This window comes from Monodelphis domestica, chromosome 4, assembly GCF_027887165.1.
Source record: "Monodelphis domestica isolate mMonDom1 chromosome 4, mMonDom1.pri, whole genome shotgun sequence".
Taxonomy (NCBI): domain Eukaryota; kingdom Metazoa; phylum Chordata; class Mammalia; order Didelphimorphia; family Didelphidae; genus Monodelphis; species Monodelphis domestica.
In genome coordinates this window covers 400,714,441-400,740,856 of record NC_077230.1, presented here as the reverse complement: position 1 = coordinate 400,740,856, position 26,416 = coordinate 400,714,441, and the positions used below count along the sequence as shown (strand labels likewise).

General features: G+C 39.5%; 1 protein-coding gene across 4 annotated transcripts in view; it reads right to left on the bottom strand.

The window, feature by feature from the left end:
• The window catches only part of CLSTN1 (calsyntenin 1), an 83,972-nt gene that overhangs the window by 19,037 nt on the left and 38,519 nt on the right, over positions 1-26,416 (bottom strand). For 2 of the 4 annotated variants that reach the window (XM_003341031.4, XM_056795816.1), the window contains exons 2-7: positions 23,863-23,985; positions 6,314-6,343; positions 4,939-5,134; positions 2,931-3,139; positions 1,796-1,945; positions 1,478-1,663 (exon numbers count right to left, since the gene is read on the bottom strand). In XM_003341031.4, the coding sequence (XP_003341079.3) occupies positions 1,478-1,663; positions 1,796-1,945; positions 2,931-3,139; positions 4,939-5,134; positions 6,314-6,343; positions 23,863-23,985 (894 nt within the window). The remainder of the gene's footprint in view (positions 1-1,477; positions 1,664-1,795; positions 1,946-2,930; positions 3,140-4,938; positions 5,135-6,313; positions 6,344-23,862; positions 23,986-26,416) is intronic. The other 2 variants (XM_056795815.1, XM_056795817.1) reach the window with 1 other exon arrangement.

The following is a 26,416-nucleotide window of genomic DNA, read 5'->3' as shown; positions in this document are numbered from 1 at the left end:
AAAAAAGGCAAACTGCTTGAGGGCAGGGACTGTGTTTCTTTCTAACTGCATCCAGCAACTAGCACAGACAGAGCCTGGCTGGCACCCAGGAAGGGCTTCCTAAATGCTGGCTGCCTTGACCCTCCCTTAGAGCCATCTCACGTGGCACATCCCTTAACACCCGGGATGAGTTCCTCCCTAGACTCCAGGATGGCCATCCTTTGTGGCCTCACAGCCCAGTTGCGCTTGTGGCTCAGCACAGGGCTCTCTCTACTCCATCCACCTGTATCTCCCACCTCTGAGGAACACCTCACTGGCTCCCCAACTTCCCTCCTTGTTCTTACCACGACCCGGGACTCCCATCCTCCCATCTCTTCTTCAATCTCCTCTTCGACATCAGTTGACATCTCTGATATCAGTTTACAGATCTGATCTCTTAAGAGGGCCCTCAAGGCCACCTCCCCCTCCCCCTCCATTCCAGCTTCCTGGTGGTGCCCTCCCCTTGCCTGCTTTCCAGCTGCCCCTTTCTTCGAAGATAGAGATTGTGGAAGTGTATTTTTAAAATAAAAATATTTTCCCCTAAAGCCTTTCCAAAATCCTTAGAAGAGGCAGGGGAGTGATAAGGTTGAAGACAAAAACATTTTTCTTGAGGAAATGTATTCAAGCTGGTGATTTAAGGCTAAGGAACCCCATGCAGCCTGGTTGCCACCTGGGCATCCCCACCTGGGCTGCAGAGGCAGCAAGGTAAAGGGGAGAGCCCACGAGGCGCCGGGCGGAGACCTACGTCACCAGTTCTTGACTGTTGAGCCACATCGTCCTGAAAGAGTCCTAGACACGGTCTCAGAAATCTTGGGGCACAGAGGCGCCCGGAAATAAGTTGGGAGATATATTCACCATCAACAGAAAGGCAAGCCAAAGTCCCGCAGCACAATATTTCTATTACTCTTTTCTCTTCAACAGGCCAGGCCTGCTTCCTTGTTCTGGTGTCCTCAGGGTGAAACATAGGGCTGGACACGATAAGCACATTACAAATGCTTTACCTAGATGATCTAATCTACTGAGTCCAATCCCTGCATTTTGCGGATGGGGAAACTAAGGCCAGAAGGGTTAAGTGTTCAGCCCAGAGTCTCTAAGTGTCTGAGCCAGCTGGATGTGCTCTCAGGTTTTCCTGACTCTAAGATCAGAGCTCACTGCACTGTTTTATGTAGCTGACTCAATTTGTAGGTGCTTCCCTCTTCCCCCTGTTTTACAGATAAAGAAACTGAGCCCCAAAGAGGTTAAGTGATTTGCCACACAGCTGGGACGTGGTGGAGGCAGAAGCAGCATCAAAGTATCTGGCTAAATTATCAAAATAATTTCAAAATACAGTTCACCAGTTAGGCCTCCTTTTCGTTTGCCCAGGATTTTCTAATTCCCGTGAGAAATGATGAAGACTAAGACGTCAGGCAGATGGGAAAGAGGCTGGGAGTGAGTGGGGAACGGCTGCTGGAACTCTTACCGCAGAGCCGATGAAGGGACTTCTCAGAGTAGGTGTCCCGATCGCAGCCTTTTCCTATGTGGCTGGTTTCTAACTCCACTGTTGCTTGGATGGAGGTGATAGGTTCATCACAAGTCTCCAAGTGGATGTTGGGGAAAAGAGCCAAAGAACCAGTACCGGGCTCATACTCAATCCTTTTGTTCCATCCTGCACAGATTGAAGGAGGGAGGGAGAGATATGGGGCAGAAAAACCACATTACAGGCTTGTTCGGAGAAATTTCAGGGTGAAGACAAGCATTAAAAACAGCCAGTGACTGAGCTGGAGAGGGTCAAACAGACCTTGCCACCCAGGCTTGCATGTAGGTTTAATGCTAATCTTGACCAACACATCTTCAGTAGCTCTTTTCTTCCCACAGTCATATGCAGTAACTGTCAGCTTATACTGAGACTCTTTCCCATAGCTTAACTTCTCAGTGTTTTTGATATAACCTGGAAAGGAGAGAAAACAGTACAATCAGAACAAAAACCTGCTCAGCCTTTCACTTCAGTTGTCCCATGCCCCGATACAAAACTACATGGGCTCCTAAGAACCCTGATATTTTTGAGATAATTAACTTTCAATTCAATTTACATGCACTTTGAACATACATAAGACAGCAAAGCAACCTTTAAGAAATGCTTAAGGAGATCAGATAAGTAGATAAGTAGAAACATGAGCAATTTTATCACTCTGTGTTCTCATGGCCTTTACATTTGGCTTTGTATTTATACAAAAATGTAAGAATCTGTACATGAGGAGATATTATTCAATATACATTCAAATATTTCTAATACAAAGATGCCAGTATTTCTTGCTAAAGCGAAATTTTCATTGAGTGAGAAGTCCCTCCCTCCCACAACAGAGAAGTACATCGAGTACTATCTTCTGGGTTCAGAACTCTCCAAGTTCCTAAAAATTCTCTGATGCCCCCAAAAGGGTGTGATTGTGGAAAAAAGGAAGTTCTGTAATGAACTTAACCCTGCTGAACTGTGAAGGAATCAGTCCTCAGTCAGTCTATAAAGCTGAAGCTTTTTTATTTCAGGGATGGGAGGTAAAGAGAGAATACTGGCTATACAGCAACAGGAACTAGCTCCCAAAGGTGAACTCATTTAGATGTGGTGGCCAAAAGATGGAAATTTGAGAAATAAAGCCCACTAAACGCTTTTTTTTTTAAGCTGGAAAATTAAAAGGCTCTCATGAGAGAATAGAAGAATTCCATCTTTCAAAGAAGAAATAGGAGAAGTACAGTGTAAAAATTTGAAACAAAATGTAAAGAGCTTTGATTGAGTTCCCAAATTGTGATCAACACCATTATTACAAAACTGCTCAGTCTGCAGGCTTGTTTGAAACTGGGCACCTTAGAAATGAATCACCTGCCAGGAAAAGTGCTGGGTCCTACTGAGAAAACTCATTTCAGTTTGTTTGTTTCCTTACCATCCTTATCAATGATGAAGGGCACATCTGGAGTTACAATTTCATAGCTGCAGATCTGGCTGAACTGAGGGGAACAGTCTGCATCCACTGCTTCCACTTTTAAAATGTTGTCATATTTCTTCCCCTCAATAACTGTGGCTTTGTAGGATTTTTCTTTAAATATAGGGGCATATTCATTCACATCATTCACCTGAATATGTACTGTTGCTCTGATAAAGAGAAAAAAATTTTTTTAAATGTCAAACATCACTTTATTAAAACACATTGTTCAGCTTCTATTAAACTAATTTCAAAAATACCATTTCTCTCATTTGTACATTTTTTCCTAAAACCCAGTATCTTGTTTTATTAAATATATGTTACTGCATACAAATTTTAAAATGTGGGCTTTATTCATCTCTGAATTTACCTAGTAACTAGGTCAGCACACAGTAGGCACAAATATTTGCTTAACTGACTTGAAGATAAAACAAAGCAATCAACTCAATTCTTTTTGCATTCAAAGAAAAGTCAGATAAGGGACTTGGGGTTTGTCTTTTTTTTTTAAATCAAGATGGAATCTCAACTACTAAGATTAAACCAAATGGTTAAAAAAAAAAAGAAACACAACTGTTCTTTTCTTCGAAGTGTAATAATGTGGGAGGGAGATCAGAATACACAGAAGGGAAAATAAGAAAGAGAAGATAGCTGATTAGCCCTCTCATCATAAACCTTTAAGAGTGAAAAGAGTCTACTTTATGGGCACACACATACAAACCCAGATTGGACAGAGGAAGGAAGGAATCAAGAGATGACAAAAGGAAGGAAAGATCTTGTTTTGTTTTTAGCTCCTTTAAAAAGGGTTGCTTTTGTGTGTGAGGACTATCTCAACATGATTCACCAGGAGGGAAAGCTAAGCTTTCCCTAGTATGCAGCATCACTGGTGGGCCTGTCTGGTGCCAGCCCTGAATTAAGACCCTTCTGACTTTTTGGTCTGCCTCATGGTGTACAAATACCTAACCAAAACTCATATTTGTTTTCCAAATGGCTTTTCAAAGCAAACATTCCCTATATCAACATTCCCTTTTTGCAAAAATTAAACTGCCCTGCCCTTTTAAACTCTAGGTACACATGAGAGAAGAAGGAATCGCCACTGGTGTTATTCCTTTCCTTCCCAAATTTAACAACCATGAAAATCTCATCTCACTAAGAGGAGGATTTAGTTTAAAGGAGACTTCTGGAACAAATGAAAAATCAAATCTCCAAAAAAAGAAAATTCAGATAGAATTCAAAGATATCTAATCTATGAAGGCTAAGCATGAATAAGATGATTTTCACCCACAAGAAGATATGCATCCAAAATAGAGGGGGGGAAAAGATGGAATTTTGGATTTTTGGATCTTTTGGATCTCTTTTGGATCCTCACAACAACTCAATGAGATGGGCAAAAAAGGTTGTTTCACCAATTTTATTTTTTTTTACAAATGAAGACAGTTTCCAGCTTTCCTTCTTATCAACTCTCTGGGACTATCAGTTGGCACTCTCAGTCAGCTCCCAGGGTTGGCACAGACCTACCTTGATTCAAATACATCCCTTAAAGCCTTTCCTGATCCTTGGACTTCATCAAGTCTGATCCCTTCCAGGTGAAAATGATCTCTCCCCAAATTTTCCTAGACAACTAAATCTGGCTCTCTCCGTGGTCTTCATCTCTTCCTAGCTTGTATTTCTACTCTTTGCATGCATGTCAGTCTCTCCCTCTTTTTTATCCTCCCCTCCAATGGATCATAAACTCCCCCAACCCCAAAAATTGTTTGAGGGGACAAATACTCACAGAAAGTGCTAATAAGTGGGGAAGCAGCACCCTCAGGTGTTTGGATTTCTACTGTCAAAGGTCCTCTTTTTCTCCTAAACCACTCCTGCCTCCCCCATCACACCCACTCTCAACTCACAAGTCAATGTAACTTTATCTCAGGGTACACGGACACACACTCAGACATTTCTCCCCTCCAGGCTACTCTGATTCACTTACTTGTGAGATTTTTTTGAATTGGCTCCATCCGGTCCCTTCCCACAGTCGTAGGCCTGGATGGTGAAAGTGTAGTCTTTCTGAAGTTCACAGTCCAGCTTCTCTTTGGAGCGAATTATGCCCTCACCAGTGGATTTATCAACCACCACAGCATCAAAGGGAACATTTTGCCCATGAATCTTAAATCCACATATCTCACCTAAAGAGTCAAAGGAACACAGGTTAAAATTCCAACCAACTACCCTTCTGCACATTCCCCCCCCAAAATAAAAGACAACAATTTGGCAGCCAGGGGTTTGTGAGGGTCTGTGGACAAAGCAAGAACACTGTGCTTTAAAATGGGTGAATTCTGGGAACTTTAGTAAAAAGAAGCATACTCTGGCTTTCCAAGCAACTTGTTTACTTTGCATCCATTCATGCAGGAATACAAAAGAGAGAGAGAAACGTAGACAGGCATTTCACAGGAGTACTTAAGATAGCTCAGGGTGAAAGTGTATCATAGAAGCAACAGCCAAGGCCACTGATAACAACTTGGATGGACACCAAGCTACAGGGAATAGCCGGTAGCTGATTTGACATGGACCAGAGCAGAAGGTTAAAATGCACAGTTATAAGCTGAGAGATGAAGAAGCTTCAGTTATAGGTTCAGCACCATAATTACAGAAATTCTGTCCAAAAAATCAAAACCACCAAGTCTTCCTGTGCAATGTACCTGGCTAAAATTAGGGAACCAAAATAAACTCTTTAAGGAAAAAGGTAGAAATACCAACTTTTCAGGCATCCATTTCAACAGCTATCTACTAATATAGTACAATTTCTCTTAAACAGAACACTCTTTGTAGAGGGAAAGATTTACTAGATTTCCATTTCTTTCAGACTTCATCCTACCAAACCTGGAAAAAAAAAAACCTGCCTCGGTACTTAATTACAGCTAAGTGGACTTACAAGCTGGATTATTAAAACTATTGTTTCCATTCTAATACATGGTGGGAAAAAAAGAAATATTTTGATGATTACATAAGGATTCACAAAATACTGCATATGGAAATTATGACTTGACTGTTCCAAAATCCCAACTACTAGCAAGATTATTGATAAAAATACAAGTTCTTTTGACACTTGGACAAGTACAGTATTTAAAAATTCTACTGTATGACCAGCAGAGTTCAAATGGATGTCTGATTTCCAGATATTTCTAGCCAAGGGTTGGTTACATAACAATTTCCATCAATATATTTTAAAATAGAAACAAAGGGGGAGACTCAAATGGGGGTAATTGAGCATGACAGGATCTTCTGTTTAAGTGCTGGCTCCCCATTTCATAACCAAAGTTAGTGGGTTAATATTCATAAGAGGGATAGAAAGAACCCTTTATCACCTTCTTTGGTGACTGTCACCTCAAAACTCTCTAAAGGAAGAAAAGATAAACCCAAGTCAGTAATACAGAAAAGACTGGAGGAGAAAAATAAGGAACAAGTCAGAGATGCACACATTACACAGAAAAGCTTTGGACAAAAACTTCACCAAGACATCAGCAGGCGGCTGCTGGGACAGCTAGAGCCGAGCTTTAACCTCCAGAACAGCAATGTTATTTGGAATTTGTGACTTACCATAAGCTACTGAGAAATTGTGAAAGCAGACTGACTTTCAGATGAAATGCTGCCACAAGGCTCCAGAACCCCAGGAGGTGTCAATAGGGATACAAATGGACAAGGTTTTATCTTCATAATGAATAGTTAGGCCTGCCTACTTGTTCTAATTACAGGTTTGAAGAATTTCACCTGTCAAGCTATGTCTTCCAAGCTAGCTTCTGGTCAAACTGATTTCATGAATTTGGAGAAACTAAAAAAAATTGGAATACAGGGATTTCCCTTCTCATACATGGTTTGCTAACTAACTAAACTGCACTTCTTTTTCTCTAACTAAGCAAGAGAATAAAATTTCAGCACTGATTTAAAGAAGAGCAATTTAAACACAAAAACTGAAAACTAGTTCAAAAACAGCAGGCAAGGTCCACAAGCATCACCTGTTTTTGTTACATATACATGCTTCACTGATATGGATGTTTGTGTGTGTGTGTCTGTCTGTCTGTGTAACCAAGCAAAGTCAGGTGTCAGGGGGACCATGCTCTTATTCTTAGCTTCATATATATGCAAGGACAAAGTGGGGGCAGTTCTATAGGGTCAGAGATGACAATACTTCTAGTAATCCGCAGGGCCAACGTCTCTGACAAAGACCAAGACTGTCCTCAGAATTCACCAAAGAAAACAGGGAAGATAAACATTCTGGCAAGACTGTTCCGCTGAGAAAGTGAATGTCTGGCTACTTTTCAGACCCCCTTTCCTTCTGAGACTGGACAGGGCAAGTCCTCTAACATCTCAGGGGCCAACCAGTACTGAGCCTCTTCTCCAACATCCCTGGCTGGGGCCATCTAGCCTTTATTTCAATATTTCTAGTGAAGCATGTCTCTTATTAAACCTCATCCATTCCACTTTGAAAGAGCTCTAATTGTTGGGTACTATTTTTCCTGACATAGTCTAAAATTACCCCTTTGCAACCATAACCCAAAGCACTTAGCTCAGTCCTCTTGATTCAAAAAGAATAAGTCCAATTAATCTCTCTTCCACGTGATAACCCCTTGTATACTTGAAAACATCAATCACACCCCCCCTTGCCTTCATCCTCCCCCAAGTCTTCATCAGGTCAAACATCCCTGGTTCCTTCAACCAATAATAGCATAAATAAAGCTCTTCCACAAGATCTTTCCCCAAAACGTAGTCTCCAGAACAGAACAAAAACTCCCTTAAAAGTGGAACAGCATAAGTGGGATACTCAAGCCCCAATTCCTGAGATGCTTCACCTAAGATCTTCTTTCCAAGTTGACATTAATGACTACTCAGAGTGTCTGGCCATTCGGTCAGTCCCAAATCCAAAAGAAAACAAGAAATTTTATAAAATAGTTATGCACAAGTTCAGGTCAGCTCTAATTGATGCAATCAAGCCCATGGGGGAAAAAAAGGGGTTAATGAACATGGCTTGAATGACCATGTTAGCCCTTTACAATCACCATTAACCATTGCTCTAATAATAGTCTAGGATCTTACCAAGAATGTGAGTCAAGTTCACTGTTCTACATACAGTATGTAGAGTTGCCTAAATTCCTTGTTTGGAAAATTAGACCAAGATTTCCCCTTGTCCATTTCTGCCATCTTCTCCTGTTCTCTATACTTTTGCAATGATGAAGGACCAAAAATTACAGCTTCCAGTTATAGAATTTCTGTCTCCTGGGTTGTAGCTCCTCTGGGCCAGGGAACATGACCTAAACCAGGTAGCTAGATAAATGCTCCTCTACTATCTCTTGACCTATCTTAGCTATCGACTTTCTGTTATAGCCAATTCTATTCCCTCCTATCCAATCTAAAGACTGCTCCAACAGACTGAGAAAATGTAACTGAAGTTGGAGTGGTCAAATTGCTGCCTTAGCAGAATCATTTACCATCCTCTTTGAACCAAACACTCCTACTTCCTTGAATCCTCTTTCCCCCAAATAGCAACAAAAACAAAGACCACTCTAAACACAAAAAAACATCTATTATTCCTGGCTTTTCTTGCCAGCTTCAGGGGATTTTGAGTTTTATCATTCTTGACATATTATCCCAGATCCATACCATGCTCCTGTATTTACCTTCTGCCCTTGTTCCATCTTTTGTACATAGCGTGTAAAATCCAATCCCAAAGAGCATTTTAAGCACCAGTTATGTGCCAGGCACTGTGCTTGGCACTAGGGATATAAAGACAAAATGAAAAACAGTCCCTGTTCTCTAGGCCAAAGATGAAATTCTTAATTCTAAGATAGAGAGGTGAAGAAAAGGGCATTCCAGATGTGCAAGATAGCAAGCAGACCAGTCTGGCTGCAATGGAGAACATGAGAAGCAGAAGAAGAGGCATGGAAGGTAGACTGCAGTTGCTTATTAATGAAGGTTCCATGTCAAATAGTGGGGCTGTATTTTATCCTGAAGCCACAGAAGATTCTGGAGCAGAAGATGACATGGTCAAAGGCATGCTTTAAGAACATTATTCTGGCAGATGAGTCTAACGTCTAAACTGCCAAGTCAGATCCCCAAGTAACAGTATTGGTCACTATGGAGAGCTCGCTTTTTATCCAATTCCATTTTTAGGAGCCTCTCATTTCTCCTGGGCTGACTTCCTCTACAGAACAGGCTATATGGCTAGTCCATGGGCTCTTGCCTGGTCTCTCTCCAAACTCTTCAGAATCTGCCCCAAATCTAGGTTAATAATATGCCAGGCTGTTCCCAACCTTTAAATAGATATTCTATTTTCTACAGGAAATTAACACACGATTAAGTGACTTGTTCGTGATTACAAGACTAGTAGATGGATAAGGCTTTAGTTATTGCTTACTATGTTTCAGGCATTATGCAAAGAATCCAGGATATAAAAACATGAATGCAAAATGGTTCCTGCCCTCAAGGAGCATACATTTTAATGAGGAAAGACAATACACAAAGGGAAGATAGAAAACTGGCAGGAAAGGGCAGTGGCATGGTGTGAGGATGACCAGGAAGAAATATGTTACCTTGGTTCTGGATGACACAGGATGAAAGCTCATTAAAAGTTAGCTATTGTCTGAGCTTAGTGTCCCAGGGGCAAAGTGTAAGGTTCTGGGGAAAGGGGGAATAAGATGATGGTGGTGGCCAGAGGGCTGGGAAATGGCAAAGGTAGGACCTGCACCCAGATCGTGACTGGCTCCAAATTAAGAACTTCTACTCCATCAACCCACTGTTCTCCTCATTTACAACTAAGAAAAAAAGGCCAGAAGTTAAATGCTTCACTCCAGAACACAACAAAGCTGTATGGTGGCAAAGCTAAGAGAAGAATCCAGGTGCCATGACTCCCTTATGGAAGTTCACCTCATTCCATTCCACTGTCTTCATATCATTCAGTGTTGTTACAGCTTGAAGAGCATATGGAATAAAGAAGCATGAGAAAATTCCCATATTATTTCAACCAATAAAAACAATATTGTAAAGAGATCCCTGAAGCCTCTTTTAAGTGCCCCATCCCAATCAAAATCTGCTTGTTAAGCAAATTTCTAATTTCATGAAATATTCACCTGATGATTTCAGGATCATAGGACAGACCTGGAAGAGCCCAGCCCCCTAGAGGTAATCCAGTCCAATTCTCTTACTTTACAGATAAGGAATCTAAGGCTCTCCAAGATCAAACTGGCAGTAAAGAGCAGAGCTGATATTTAAACACATTGTCTTATTAACCAAGGAAGTTAATGTTCAAATACTCTAACAAGGCTGAACACACAAATGTACTCTCACTATTCCAAAGGAAAAAACTTAAATTTAAAACAGGCATACAACCAATAGTTAATGAATTATAATATAAGCAAGCCCTACCATCAAGTGATGAAACCATAGTGTCACAGAGGTTGAAGATTTCTTTCCTACTGGTGTTTTCATAGAGCTAACTAATGATATTGGACAAGATGGACCCAAATTTAGAACTGTGTCAGGTTCAGCTCAAAGCCCTGGCAAGAGGGGTCTATCATTCTCAACAGTAAGGACTTTAAAGTCAAGAGTTTTTTAGAATTATCTGGCTCCCATTCACCTCAACTCAAGTTTCAATTCAATAATGATCATGAGCCACAGGCAACTGAAATGTCCCAGGAATTAACTACACAAAAAAGCAAAATTTCCTTAATACTCATGTATTTCCTAACCATTTGTTCTCGTCTAAAAAAACAGGTTGTTTTTCAAAACAAAAGATCCTAATTTAAATTTTTCCCCATAATCCAGAACTCTGCAAAAAAAAATATAAATGATTACATAAGAAATTTAAGCACAGACCTATGAAAAATGACTTTAATACATAGAGTGGAGCAGTGCATAGAACACAAGGTCTGGAGTCAGGAAGATCTGAGTTTAAATCTGCCCTCAGATACTTATTGGCTGGGTGAACCTGGACAAGTCACTTCACCTCGAAATTGGGATAATTATCAGCACCCAAAGGGCAGTTAGGTGTGGCAATTTGATAAGAGTGCCAGTTTGGAGTCAGGAAGATCTAAGTTCAAATCCAATCTCAGACACTTACTAGCTGTGTGACATCAGACACTTAGCCCTATCTGCCTCAGTTTCCTCATCTGTAAAATGAGCTGGGAAATGGCAAACCACTCCAGTATCTTTGCCAAGAAAACTCCAAAAGGGGTCACAGAGTCAGACACGACTGAAATGATTGAAACTGCCATGCCATAGCATGAAACTGCCAAGATTACTGTGATAATCAAATGAGAGACTATAAATTACTTTGCAAACCTTACAGCACTGTACAAATGGTATTAAATGGAGACTCAGAAATAATGTGATTTCCCTGAGATCCCACAGCTAACTAACAGCAGAGCTGGGTCTTCCCAAATGCATGGATCCTATTTTTCATAGGCCTCATTCCCCCAACTAGATCATAGTAATCACATCCTCTTTTTGCTATCTTCCATCTTTCACAGAGCACCTGGGGAGAAGAGGGGAGAGAAGAAGCATTTATAGTGTGCCTATTGTATCCCAAGTATTTTGCTAATAAATAAGCACTTTACAATTATTATCTCATTTGGGCTTCACAACAATTCTGGGAGATGGGTACTGCTGTTATCCCCATTTTACAGATGAGGAAACTGAGGAAGTCAGCAGTAAAGTGACTTGCTGGGTTACTCAGCTAGTTAGTGTCTGAGCCTGCATTTGAACTCAGGTCTTCCTGACACTAGGTCTGGTGTTCTGTGCACTATGGTACCCCTAGGGTTCTGTACCCAGTGGGTGGACAAAAACAAATTGAGGGCTCAAAGTAAACTCTGTTACGTGGCCTGGGGTGGTTGGGCTGAGCTATAGACAGTGATGTCCAAACCTGCCCCCAGCCAAAGATACTGGTTCCCTAAATAAAAAGGTTCAGATAGCTTGCAGCCTTATCTTCAAAGCATCTTCTTCTTTTTTAAAAATACTTTATTTATTTATTCATTTGTTGAATATTAAATATTTTCCCATGTTTATATGATTCGTTTTCTTCCCCCCCACCCCAGAGCCGACAAACAATTTCACTGGGTTGTACAAATGTTATCACTTGATACCTATACATATTATTTCATTTTTGTTCAAAGCATCTTCTTAATTCTTCTGATTTGATTCAAAAGGCCCTAGTCAGGTGGTTTTAAATATGGATAACCCACCTTTTAACAATTCTACCTCCAACTGGTTATTGGGCCTCTGTCTCCCCCATGCTTCTGTGTCCCTCTTCTTGCTGACCCTGCCATCTACCACTAGAATTAGGAAAACAGCCTCCATACCACTGGCCTCCTTTTCCAGCTCTTCTTCCTCCTCCTCTGTTCCACCATGAATTCTCCCTTCCATCCCCTGCTGCCACCCTAGAACTAGGCAGGGCATTCGGGGATGAATCCAGAATGTCAAACATGGCCACCAGCCACCACACTACTGAGCCAGATTAAAATGTAACTGAGAAATACAAAGTAAAAATGGACTCAACAAAACACAGATTGGGTGGATCTGGGCCAGGAGCCCAAGGGAGCCTTCTCTGTGGTTTGGTAGCATCCATTTGATGGAGGTTTCTCCTCACTGCTCTAGTCCAGGCCAGCCCCCCACCCCAGTTACACCAACAGCATAGACCTAGTGAGGGTATGGGACTTGCCTGTGGTCCCCGCTGCAGTAAGGGGCAGGCCTGGGATTAGAACTTGGGTCCAGGGACTCCCAATCCAACAGTGCACCATGCTGCCTCCCAGCGAAGGCCCTTCATAATCTAACTTTAACCCCCTCCTTCATTTCCCACTATTTTCCTAGGATTGACATTCCAATTCAATTGCCCTTCCCCACCTCTGAGCACTCCCCTCCTGGAATATGAACCCTCTGCCTAAACACGGGAAGCTCCCCCTTCATCCCAGGCCCAGGCTGATGCAACATCCTCTGCCATCCTCAAAAAGACCTCACTCGAGTCATCCATCCGAACTAGCTTTCAGCCTGCATCCTTCTTCCCTTTCATGGCTAAACTCAGAAACAAGAATTGGTACCTGCACTTTCTCTTCTGAACTCTGCAGTTTTTTTTTTAACCTCATCATTCAACTGAAACAGAATTCTTCCTCACCAGTGATCCAAAGGCCTTATCTCTGTCCTCAACCTTATTTTACATTGTGCTTCATAGTTTTCAAAGGGCTATAAAAACAAAATCTCATTTTATCCTCAGAACAAGCCTGGGAGGTAGGTGCTATTATTATCTCCATGTTACAGAGGAGGAAACTGAGGCAAAAAGAGGCCTTGCCCAATCCCCCAGTTAAGAAAGATCGGGGGTCCTATTTAAACTCAGGTCTTCCACTGTGCCCACTTGATTCCCCTCCATGGACTCTGATAGCCAATGACAAGTGCTTCTTTGCGCAGCCCACTTTGTCTGCTGTCTCTCTTCTCCTCAGCCTTCTGGCTAAAATTCCCACCTTTCTGCAAGAAGTCTTTTCCATTCCCCTTCAACATCCGTTCCTTCTTTTTGAGATTACCTCCAATTCAACTCTGTGTGAGTATACTTTATATAAACAGTTGTTTGCATGTTGTCCCCCCATCAGAAGATGAATTCTCTCAGGGTAAGGAATTTTTTTTTATGTTTCTTTGTATTCCCAAACTCTAACACAATGTGTAATACATACTAGGCCCTTAATAAATACTTGTTGGACATCACTTGTGACTGAAAGCCTAGTCCCTGGTCCTCTAATCTTCTTCTATATCTAATCTTCTTCTATACATTTCCACTCAGCTTATGCTTTATCTCAGAGCTTCAATCATCACTACCTCTCCATTCTTCTCCTTTCATCCGATACAAATTCCTTCTTTCCTTTTCTACTTTTTTTACAACCTTACCCTCTCTCTTAGTATCAACTCTAAGACAGAAGTATTGTAAGGGCTAGGCAAACAGGGTTAAGCGACTTGGCGAGGGTCACAAAACTAGGAAGTATGTGAGGCCAACTCGGGTCCTACTAACCTCAAATTCTCGTTTTTAACCACCTATTCTGCTATGTTAAACTCACTATGTCCAAACTGAACTTTATCTTCTCTACCAAACCAGTTCTCTTTCTTAACTCCTGTTTGTCACTGTTGCTACCATTCTTAGCAGACTTGACATTTTGGAATTATCTTTGTGTGCAAAGGAGGTAAAAGAAATTCTGGTATAGATCAGTACCCCCATTCAACTTAGAAGCTCCTTATCTGCACCATTCCATTTGTGATGCCATTGTTCTGGGCTTTTGTCACTCATGTGATCGGCAAATCACTTCATTTCTCTGAACTTGTATTTCCTCAACTATGAAATGAAGGGATTTGACCAGATGACCCCAGGGGTATCTTTCACCTTCTAAACTCTTAGAAGAACAGAAAAGAGCTGCCCTTGGTGGTGGCCTATAAGGCAGAACTAACACCCCATCTTCTATCATTTTTATCCTTTTCCCTTCCTCCTTTTTAAATGGAGCAATCTTGACAGTGCAATGGGTCTACTAGCTGGGAATTTTTTTTTGGGGGGGGGAGTTAATTTTCCCATTCCAAAGACCTTTTAATGGCTTACTTGTCTTTGGGCAGACAGGTTTACCCAAGTGGTCCAAGAGAAGAGGTCCTAGAGAATGGCAATCCTGAAAACCAGCTTCCTCGCTAGTGGACCATTAAGATTTACTGGGCAGTGTTAGTTTATTGCTAGTAACACCAAGTTTGACAATTCTATGATCCAGCCTTCAATCAAGAAAAGAGGAATTTCTTGAGCACTGTGCCTCTAGGCAAAAAAGCATTATTCTTGAGCTTGTGCTGGGAAAAGCAGCAGCAAGCTTTTAAAGCCATGGAATGGTGGAGTAAAGGATGTGGATTACTCATTCTATTTCAGGGAATAATTGTGATAGTGTATGTCCAATGGGAAGAGTGGGAAGGATGCCTATGTAGTAGTTTTCCTGCATGGAGAGTCTAACCCATGGGGTAGAAAGATGCAGAAGGGATTCTTAAGTCCCTGTGGAAAAGTGAGATTCATTAACAGCATTGTACTGCTTGATTACAGGCCACTATGGGTATTTTATGTACGATCTATATTGTGTATGGGCTCCTGGGAGTCCTTTAAGTCTTTTGCATTTTCTGTGAGATAGAGAAAAAGCGATCTTGTACTTGACAGTAAAAAAATACCTTTGTTACTTTGAGTGCTCATGTTGAACTTGAGGGATCTCATTAAGCTACTTATGCAAAGATGAGGATGAGAGGTATAAGGTCACATGAGCTAAATAAAAAGTGATTTTTTTTTTAAACCCTTACCTTCCGTCTTGAAGTCAATACTGTGTATTGGCTCCAAGGCAGAAGAGTGGTAAGGGCTAGGCAATGGGGGTCAAGTGACTTGTCCAGGGTCACACAGCTGGGAAGTGTCTGAGGCCAAATTTGAACCTAAGACCTCACATCTCTAGGCCTGGCTCTCAATTCACTGAGCCACCCAGCTGCCACCATAAAAAGTGATTTTGTGGGGCATTAGTTTCCAAGTCCATGGATCCAGTCCACATAAGCTCAGAGCTTGAGTCCTGGGCACTAAATTAAAATTATAAAGTCAATCTTTAAGTTAATAAGCATTTGTTGATTTATTATAGTAGACCAATTGCAAACTGCTTCTTAAAGGTTTGCCAAAAAAATAACAGTTCCCCTCCAGTCAAGCCAACAACATACTCTCTTATAAACTACTATCTGTTGTTAACAAGTGGCAGTTTGCTTTCCAACTATTCAAATGCCACTCATCCTTCAAAGTTCAATTTGAATCATACCTACCCTTCCATGGAGTCTTTGCTAACCAGCCTGTTTTCTAATGTTGGTTATATGCCAGCTTTCTCTTTCCGAATACACTTATGGGCCAGAAATATTCTGATGTGTCTCTGTACTGTCCTGTAGTACCTAAAACTGTATTTATTAATATTGATATTGGAATTGGCCTGGGAGATGGGGACGGGAGGATGGGCCTCATTCTCATCTCTATGCATGGGCTACACACCCCTCCACCACCTAAGTTTCAGTCTTTTATCACTGATTATCCTTCAGACATCTTATTAAACTCATTACCCTCCAAATTGAACTCATCTTTACTGCTAACCCCTCTCCTCTCTTCCAGACTTTCCTGTTTCATCCAAGGCACCACAATCCCAGTCTCCTAGGGTTGTTACCTTGGCATTCTCCTGAACTCTTCAATGTCTCTCATCCCACATATCCATCCAATTAATTTCCAAACTTGCCCTTTCTACCATCACAACACTCTCTTCTCGATCCCCTTCTCTCCACTTCACTGGCTCCCATCTGGATTCGAGCCTTCACCTCCTCTTGCTGAGTTTATAGTAACAGCCTCCTAATTGGTCTCCCTGACTCAAGCCCCTCCCATCCATCTATCCTGCACACTGATGCTGCCAAAGGCATTCTTCCTTAAGTGCAAATCTAACCTTGTCACTATCCTTCTTAGTCAACTCCAGTGGCTTTCTCCTGCTTCTAGAAGAAATGAGAAACCACTGGTTAGCTTTAAAAACCACACACAACCCAGCGCGAATATATCTCCTGTGACATTAGACATTATTCCTACTCCTAGCAGCTGCAATCCACTACACTGGCCACCTCCCAGACCTCTGTGCCTTTGTATGGAACATCCCATTTACCTAGAATACACGCCTTCCTTCCCTCTGCTTCATGGAACCCTTTCCTTCCTTTAAGGAACTCAAGCCTATCTTCTGCAGGAAGCCTTTCTTGAGCTCCACAATTACCAGTGCCCTTCCTCCCAGATTATCTGGTATTTAAACTCATCTACTTTGTATCTATTTTATTTATACACTTTATATTTATTCTGTACATATTTTTATATGTACTTGCTGTCTCCTTAATTAGAATGCAAGCTCCTTATGAGGACAGATTTTTTTCATTCTTTGTATCTATATCCCCAATGTCTAGCACAGTGCCTGGCACACAGCAGGCATTTACTAAGTATCTGTTGATTGAAAAGCTCTTGGTATGGATGTTCCCTCCATCATTGATTGTAGACCTAGTTCCCTTGCTTTCCGGAATATCATATTCCATGCCTTTCGGTCCTTCAGTGTGGATGCAGCCAGATCCTGCATTATCTTCACTGTGTTTCTGTGGTATCTGAATGGCTTCTTCTTGGCAGCTTGTAATATCTTTTCTTTGGTCTGATAGTTTTTGAATTTGGCTATAACATTCCTGGGGTGTTGTCAGTTGGGGATTAAATACAGGAGGTGACCTGTGGATTCTTTCAATCTCCACTTTTCCCTCTTGTTCTAGAATATCAGGACAGTTTTCTTGAATGATTTCCTGTAGATTATGTTGTAACAAGGGAATCACTTTAAAAGACTGATATATATTAATTTAAGGTCGCCAAGGAATCAGCTATGTAATTCCTAATTGAAAAACTCAAGTCAGCCGTCAGCCTTTTTTGGAGTTTAATTACAATAGGAGCAAGAAAGGAATTAGAGATATATATAGAGAGAGGAAGGGGAGAGAAGGGAATAGGGCTTAAATACCCCTTCTGTTTAGGCTGGGCCAAAAGGCCCAAGCCCTTAGATAGCTGGGGCAAAGAAAAGAGATCAGTCCCTATTACTCACGTGACCAAAATGGAGAAACAGTCTCAGAGGCCCCCACCTTCAGCTTCCTTCAGAGCAAGCTTCCTCAGAGCCCAGGAACCACACCGACCAAAAACTCAACCCTCCAGTCTCCAGACCCTCCTATCTTTAAGGACACCATCCAAGTTGCCTCCCCTCAGTCCTCACATCTACCAATCACTCTTCATCAATTTCCCTGTCAATGGAGGCTCTCGCTTAACCCAGGACCACCCAGAGGTTTCTGGCTTTTGCACATGTCTGTTGAAGGTCATATTTTCAAATGATTAAATCTATACTCCTTTGCTACAGCCCTTTCTAAATTCTGTTAACTTGAGTATGGTAGAGATTGGAATAATTAAATTTTGATCTAGGCTGCAGCCCTTACTCAATCCTATTAGGACTGAATAGGGTGGAGTATCTCCATTGTATCAATTCTAAAATCAATCAAGACTCAAAGAAATTCCTGTTCTATGCTTAAGCATAGGTCAAAGTCCTTTCCATTGTTCAGCAAAGGGTTTCTGTCCTAAAGTAATCTTAAGAAGGGAAGAGAAGGAACCTCCCATGCCAATGGAGTTCCCATTCCAATAGACTATCAGTAAGAAATTTTCCAAGTATGAAATATCCCAATGGTGAAATTTCCAACATTTATAAGTCTAAGGAAATTTGAGGTTTACAATGTCCAGGATTTTTCTTTTGTCATGGTCTTCTGGTAAGACCAATGATTCTTAAATTGTCTCTCCTTGAACGATTTTCTAAATCCTCTGTTTTGTGAATGAGATGCTTCATGTTTTCCTCAATTTTTTCATTCTTTTGGTTTTGTTTTATAGTATCCTGCTACCTTGTGAGGTCACTGAATTCTAGTTGTTGTATTCTGGTTCTTAAAGACTGGATTTCATCCCTGGCTTTTTGGTCATCCTTCTCCTTCTGGTCTGATTTTCTTTGGAGGTCATCATTCATCCTCTTTACCTCATCTTTCATCTCCTTTGCCTCATTTTCCAGCTGGTTGATTTTGGCTTTCAAGACACTACTTTCTCGTTTTAGTTCAAGTGCCTCTGTTTCCAGATGACTTATCTTAGTTTTTAAGTTCTTTTCTCAATTGTCTTCATCCTCTCTTAATTGCATTTTGAATTGCATTTTGAGTTCTTCCAAAGCCTGTATCCAATTCGCTTGGACTTCTGATTTATCGTTTGCTGAATAAAAGCTGTCTATTGCAATTTCTTTCTTCTTTTTCTGTTGTTTGCTCATATTTACCCCTTCTTTGCTCCCTGTATTTGTCTGTGCTCTTGCTCCTCTAATTTTTTTGGTTTTGGGGACTTCTGTCAATCTCCCCTTTTGGAGCTTTGACAGAGGATCTCTCGGTGCAGCCCCTGAGGGAGGGGTGTTGTAGCCTGGGCTTCCCTGAGTTCTGAAGACTTTTGATGGGATTAAGTTCAGCTGGGTTGGGCTGGGTGTGCTCTGAATCCAAAACTTCCTGGAAGGCTGGAGCAAATATGGAGGATCTCCACAGCTCTGGCCAGGTTGCCAGGTCTATGCTCTCTCTCTAGCTCCTTCTCCCCGCCCTCCCCCCCCCCCCCCCCCCCGGTCTGTGTTGGACGGCCTGAACTTGGCACAGCCCTGCTCATAAGGTACACCCTCCAGCCCATCACCTTTGTCCGCTCAGGAGTTCCTGCTGCTGCTGGAGTCTCAGCACTTTGGATGGGAGGGGGGATGGGTCCTGGGACCTTCCTTCTGTCTTCCCCTTAAACCCGAATGTTCTCAGACTCCGGCTTTTCAGGGGGCATACCTTTTGAATTAAGTCCAGCAGGAGGGTTCCTTGGCTCTGTCTTGTTGTTAAGTTTTTCAGTCTCCTAGGAGCATTCAGTTTGTGATTGGTTAGGAAGGGTATTCAGAGGTCTGAACTTCTGCTCCTTCTAGGCCGCCATCTTGACTCCGCCCCCTCCCTCTATCATTGAAACTGTACAATGTATAGTCTTCACTAGTTGTTCAGGGGCACTGAGGAGAAGTCAGGTGGCTTGCTAGACTCAGGATCTAAACTTGAGGTCTTTCTAAGTCAAGGATTAGCCCACTATGCAAAATAACTTGTTGGTCTGAAGAACTATTCAGTCAAATATTAGATAATTTAACATCTCCAGAGTGGTTTATGGACCTAAGTTTATTTCAGACTGCAATTTAGCTGACCAGTACATCACATACATGCCTTCAATGTTAGATTCAAGATATCTAGATATCTAGAGTATGTCAATGGCATCATCCATCACCTTTTGGTACCTATGAATTATACAAATCAAAAGGAAAAATAAAAATGATACACAGAAGAAAAAACCAGGAATTAAGAAGTTTCTAATTTATTTCAAGTCTGAATCTAATAAAGTTTCCTATGTTTTTGCCTGTATTTTACAGCACAAACCATTAAGAGATTCTGAAAAACTGTCAAATACTCAACCTGGAATACAAAGAGAAAGAAGGGCAGAACCTAAATACTGCCTAATGGCCAAGAGAGAAAAAACAAAAGCCTTTTAACAAACTCACTAAGATGTTTATTCTGATTTAAACCATATGGGACATAGAACACTAACAGTGCTTGTGCCTTAGCATGTACCCCTCATAGAATCTACAAGTCATTTTTATTTGTTACTTCCTTGCCCATAAAGGCTAGTATTTTGATAGGTTTCTGGAGTGACACTTCAAAGCTTAAGATTCATTTGTTACTTTTTAAAAAAACAATTATGTATTTTCTTCTGTTTTTCAGTATCACCCACATTTCCCTGTGAATCTCTCTGTCCATGAGCATTTCTTTATAATGAAGCATAAAACAACTTACTATTTTAATGTGATTTTTCTGTAATAAAAACAGTGGCTATACAGGAAGCCATGTCACCTCACCTGACCGGTTTGTTTGCCAGAGCACCAACACTTGCCAGGTAACCAAGTAGCCATAAAAGGACAGCTATTTAACACAACTGTCAATCTGCTCCACATATTTAGTTTACATTTTAATTCACTATCATTTTTTAAAAATAAAGAAGTTGTGGGGATTGAGATCTACAAGACTTTACTAAAAGCTGAGCTTCTAATTCAGCACAAGGAAGGAGAATGCCAATCTTCAGCCAAGAGAAGTTTCTTAACAAAAGGCAATAAGCTAACTGAAACTAAAAGCTCTTTGTTACTATGACCAAATTTTAACCAACATCCTACTAAGCTTCTCACACTTAACCACCCACACCAACTAATGCTACTGGACAATCAACATCATTATTCTTTGCTTTTAGGAGAATAAAAAAAGGAGGTAGCAGGGTGAGAGGAAGAATAATTTGTTATAAAAAGTCTGTTATATTCTACTTATAAAAGGACCAATAAAGTTCATTTCTCTTGGTTTTGCCCCAAGATGCTTTGATAATTAACACTGTACTGCTCAATGCTCATGGTAAGTATTTAGTTTATGAAAAAAAAATGACTAGACTGCTATTCATGTTATAACAAACTATATCTACAATAAATCATTTTGATTTTTTCAAGAAACCTTTTCATGGATTCATTTTTGCCTCTGTATCTCCTATCACTAACATAGTACTTGGAACATATTAAATATCTGTTGAAATAAATCCTTCATGATGGCATTATCAACTGCAATACTGAAAGGAATAAGCTGTTATAATGTGGAATTAGACCTGATGACACAATTTGGTCAGGCTGTAGATCCTCATTTGCCTCACCTTGATAACCCACTGAAATAACTACTTGGACATGATGCTCTAAATTGTTGTAGGGGACTACAGAAGCAATTAATGCCAAGCAAATAGATGGGCAAGGAATTGATTACTTTTCAGCTCAGCAGATGCTATCAAATAACTGCTTTGATAAATATGGACATTATAAAAGTTCCATTCTGTATTCACTTTTCAGCAAAGTGACAGGACTGCCTAAAATCAACAAAACTTTACAAGTAGCATTACCAGTACCAAGTTAAAGTTGCTCTTTGTGACATAAACCTTAAGTTCTATTACAACCAAACAAATTTAATTTGATAAGGGGAAAAAAGGATATTGTTTCACTGATGAAAGCTTGTTCCTCAAACTTTATTCCATCCCACTCATCACTACCTCTCTTCCCCAAACCCAAACAAAACCATAATGATTATGAACTCCATTTTCTTAAACTATAGTATGACGTTTTGGCATGGCCATTTTCAAAATGGCTACTTAGGAAACGATCCTTTGTTTCCTTTAATTTACTATTAGAAAAATGATATATATATTTTTTTTTACTGTGTATATATTAAAGTAAAATAGAGGAGATAGGAAAAGATAGTTTTCTGGAATTAACTCACTGGGTCTTTTTATTGCAATTTTTTTTAAACTGGGAAAATAATGAACCTAATATCTTGATCATGAAAGCTTTTTATTTCTGTCTTTTTCATTTTGCTACAAGTAATACATAGTATATAATTTTGTGTTTAGGAGGAAAATTTAGAATTCTTTTAGCTTTGGGAACAATTCCTAATTTAGGAATAGAAGGAATCTTAGAGATCATCTAATCTACTGAGATTAAACAGCAATAAAATAAAACCCAAATGTTAAATAGCTTAGCTGGAATTTTAAACTTGGTTGTCCTCTGACTCCAGGGCCAAAGTTCTTTCCACTATTTCCATGGTGTCAGTAGGGTTCTAGGAACAAACAATGCAAGGAAGGGGAAGGGTTTGATGTTATTAATTTATTCCCCATATGGTAGGTATCAACAAACAGTTCCTTAGATTTCTGGGGATCATTCATTTTAGCACTATATGTCAGTTACATCTATATCTAATAATAAATGCAAGCAACACCTGTATTACAATAATTTAATCAACAATGAACACTAAACACATAGAGACTTTATTTTAAAGTTTGCCACAAAGACAAACATACATAACATTTAGTCTAAATGTTTAACGTGCACAGAGGGAATGAGTATGGCATGTTAAAAATAATTTTAAATCTTTTTTTTTAAACCCTTACTTTCTGTCTTAAGAGTTAATATTGTGTATTGGCTCCAAGGCAGAAGAGTGGTAAGGGCTAGGTAATGGGGGTCAAGTGACTTGCCCAGAGTCACACAGCTGGGAAGTGTCTGAGGCCAGATTTGAACCCAGGACCTCCTCTCTCTAGGCCTGACTCTCAATCCACTGAGCAACCCAGCTGCCCCCAATAATTTTAAATCTAAAGAAGATCTGTAAACAATTTCTTAGAAAAGCAATTTCATAAAACTGATTTATTTACACAGTAACATAACAGTATTCTATTATTCATCTAATTCAATTATTTTTTTCACTCTCCATATCCAACTCCTATATCCTAGCACATCCAGCAAAAAATGATGGAAGGTTCTGATTGACTTCCCCACTGATTCTGAATAGTGCAAGCTAATTTCCAAGATACTTTTCTGAAAATTTGATTTGACACGTTAGTCAAAGACAAACATATCTAATTATTGGAAAATTAATGTATGCCATCTTATACCCAAGACCATATGAAGTAGTAAATTATCTATGGTGAGTTTTAAAATAAGAATTGTTGTATTTTAAATGTCCAAAAGCCCAATAAAAATATTTTTTAAAAAATTTCAAAATATCAAATTCAAAATCTGATGATACAATCAACCATTATATTTTCCCATCTGTTCAGAGAAAAGCCCTGCACAATTAACATCAGAACACAAAGGGGAAAAGTCTGTTTCTTCATTCCTTTCCAAATAACTAAACAAAAATGGGAACAGCCTGAGTTTTAAAACTTCTAAATCTTGATGAGATTATATTCTAAAAAAAAAAGCACAAAGCAGCTACAAGAGCATTTAGTGTCTCCACAAAATCACTATATGCCCATGAAGAAACAAAATAGTAAAGAAGAGAACAAAAACTTAAGACAAAATGAAATGCTTCATTTGCCCAAATCTTTTTCCCCCAGCTATTTGAATTTTGTGTAGTTTAAAAAAAAAAACATGACTGGTAGTCATGAAAACGGGCACATCCAGAGCAGGAACAAATTTACTGGAAATCACAATCAAGGAAAATCTATCAAAAAGAATATCTTTTTGTTCAGATAGCAGGATACTAAAATGAAAAAGAAAAAAAAAATCTGGCACCTAAAGCCAGAAGTCAAAAATTACTGGCAAAATGTTTTCAGAAAAGGTCCCAATATTAGTGATAATGATACAAAACAACAGGTCATTCCAATCATCTATCAATTAAAATCTTTAAAACAAAACAAAATTCACTTTTGTACCTGCATAATGTAGGGGTGCATCTTTATCCAGAGCAATCAAAGGAGGATCCAAAAGCACTGTGTTGTCATTTTCTGTGACTATACCATGATATGTCGTTTCAATCCATGGCTTGTGCTTGTTAACTGTTTAAAAAAAAAGAAAAAAGAGAAAGGGAGTTGGGGGGAACAGAGAAGAATTAGAAAGTTAGGAATATTGTTTTATCCTCTAGAGAATGAAAAATACATTTTCAGACAGAACCAATGTGCTGAATTGTTTTTATTTGTTGTGAGAGGCTTCTAATTTTACAAATCAAAAGAAAGTACATTATTATTTTAAAATAAAGTATGCAAAAGAAATCAAAAAACTCAGAAGAGGATCCAAACAAGGTCATTTAAAGATTGTACATGACAGAAGCACGTGGTACATATTAAAAATTAATTATTCAATTCATAATAAGAAATTTAAATTATTTAACCTCACAACTACTTAATATAAAATATTTTCATTTATCAAACTAAAATGATACTATCTGTACCTTACTAACATTTATCTATGAGACATGCCTATTTGCTGCAAAAATCATTGCCAAAGGGATGATCAATTCCTGAACTAGGAAATTTAGGACCTAGTTATTTCACAAGGTAACTAAGAACAAGAAGCAAATAACTATAAGGCAGTGTTACACAGCAGCTACGGTGGAAATTGTGGAGTCAGGAAGGCTTGGGTTCAAATCCCAACTTTGGCTAGCTGCTAGCTGTGTGACTGAAAAAAAAAATCACTTAAAGAAAATGAGACTCAGAAAGGTTAGCTAAAAAATGAGGATGCTGAACTAGGTCAGAGATTCTTAAACTCCTCTGAAGTACCCTACATGCCTTCTGGGTGATCCTCAATTACATATTCCTTCCTACATTTTTTTTTTAAATTCTTGAAGAACATAGCAGTAACTGGTACAACCTATAACAGACTATTTACTACCTTGGGGAGGTGGGGAGGGAGAGAGGCTGAGAATCTGAATCTTGAGATGTCAGAAAACTATTGTCAAAAATTGTTTCTAAATGTAATTGAAAAAATTTCAATTTAAAAAAGAATAACATGAGATGGAACCAAATGCTTCACTTAAATTTAAGTAAACTTTATCAATAACTAACATTTTTTAAAAGAACATAGCAGTAAAAACATGCATTACTAGTAAGCAAAAATACTAAAACATTTCTCTAAGAGTCTTAATTTTAAGTCCAACCAAGTCATAGGTAAGTAGTTCAATCCCCTTAATATGTTTTCATTCAATAAAACTAAATTCTGAGACAATTTCACCAAAGTAAAGAAACTACTAGGTGCTTCTTTCATTAAAAAAAAAAAACTTAGAAAAAAAATTAATGCCTTTATTCTCAAATAGTTTAAGCCATTTTTCAAAAGTAAGGCAATTTTGCCCAACTATACTTCATTTACATAAGTGGGTAATCAAATAACAATATTACTAAGTTTTAAAAGTATTTTGAAAAGTGTTTTAAATACATTATCTAATGTGGTCCTACAAATTTGAAAGGTAAATGCTATTATTATTCACATATTACAGACAAGGAAATTAAGGCTAAGTGATTTACTCAAGGTCACACATCTACTATGATAAAAGAATTTTTCTAGCTTGGCTCTATTGCCACCATTTCCTTAAGAGATCACAAGGCACATTTCTAGCTAGAAAATACAGAATTTATCAGTGGTGTCAAAAATTTCTGGCTCAATTTTATTACCTCTATTTACTTATGTTGAGCACATTAAGTGACTAAGTATAGCTCCACTAATGTTGAGTCTGCAAATTCCAGTTATAGCCCTGGTGTATATTGACCAGTTTATCATTTTTCCTAATGCAAATCTGCTATTCTGTGAGGTGTAAATCTTGACCTTCCTCTTCTGCCCTCTGTAAAATTTCATTCTGTCCTTCTGATGTAACTAAAACCTAAATAAAGTTACTGAAACGGCTCAGGACCCACTGTTTGTTATTGTTGTTTTTTAAACCCTTACCTTATGTCTTAGAATCAATACCATGTATTGGTTCTAAGGGCTAGGCAATGAGGGGTTAAGTGACTTGCCCAGGGTCACACAGCTATAAGTGTCTGAGGTCAAATTTGAATCAAGGATCGCCTGTCTCCAGGCTTGGCTCTCATTCCACTGAGCCACCAACCTGCCCCCTCCCATCCTGGTTTTTATGTAACAGTGGAAGAGGTAATGATGATTCTGAGATTCTAGTAACAAAGATTAAAAGTAATTAGTGTTATTCTCCATAGAAATAGTAGTATGACACCGATGAAAAGCAACTGCTTTTCCACAGGGGTGGAGGGGGTATGACTGAGGAGAGACTCTAAATGAACACTCTAATGCAGATACCAACAACATGGAAATGGGTTCGAATCAAGAACACATGTGATACCCAGTAGAATCGTGTGTCGGCTGGGGGGGTGGGGGGTGGAGAAAATGATCTTTGTTTCCAATGAATAATGTTTGGAAATGACCAAATAAAATAATGTTTAAAAAATAAAAGAAATATTAGTATGGAAGAGAAAAGAGTTTGAGGGG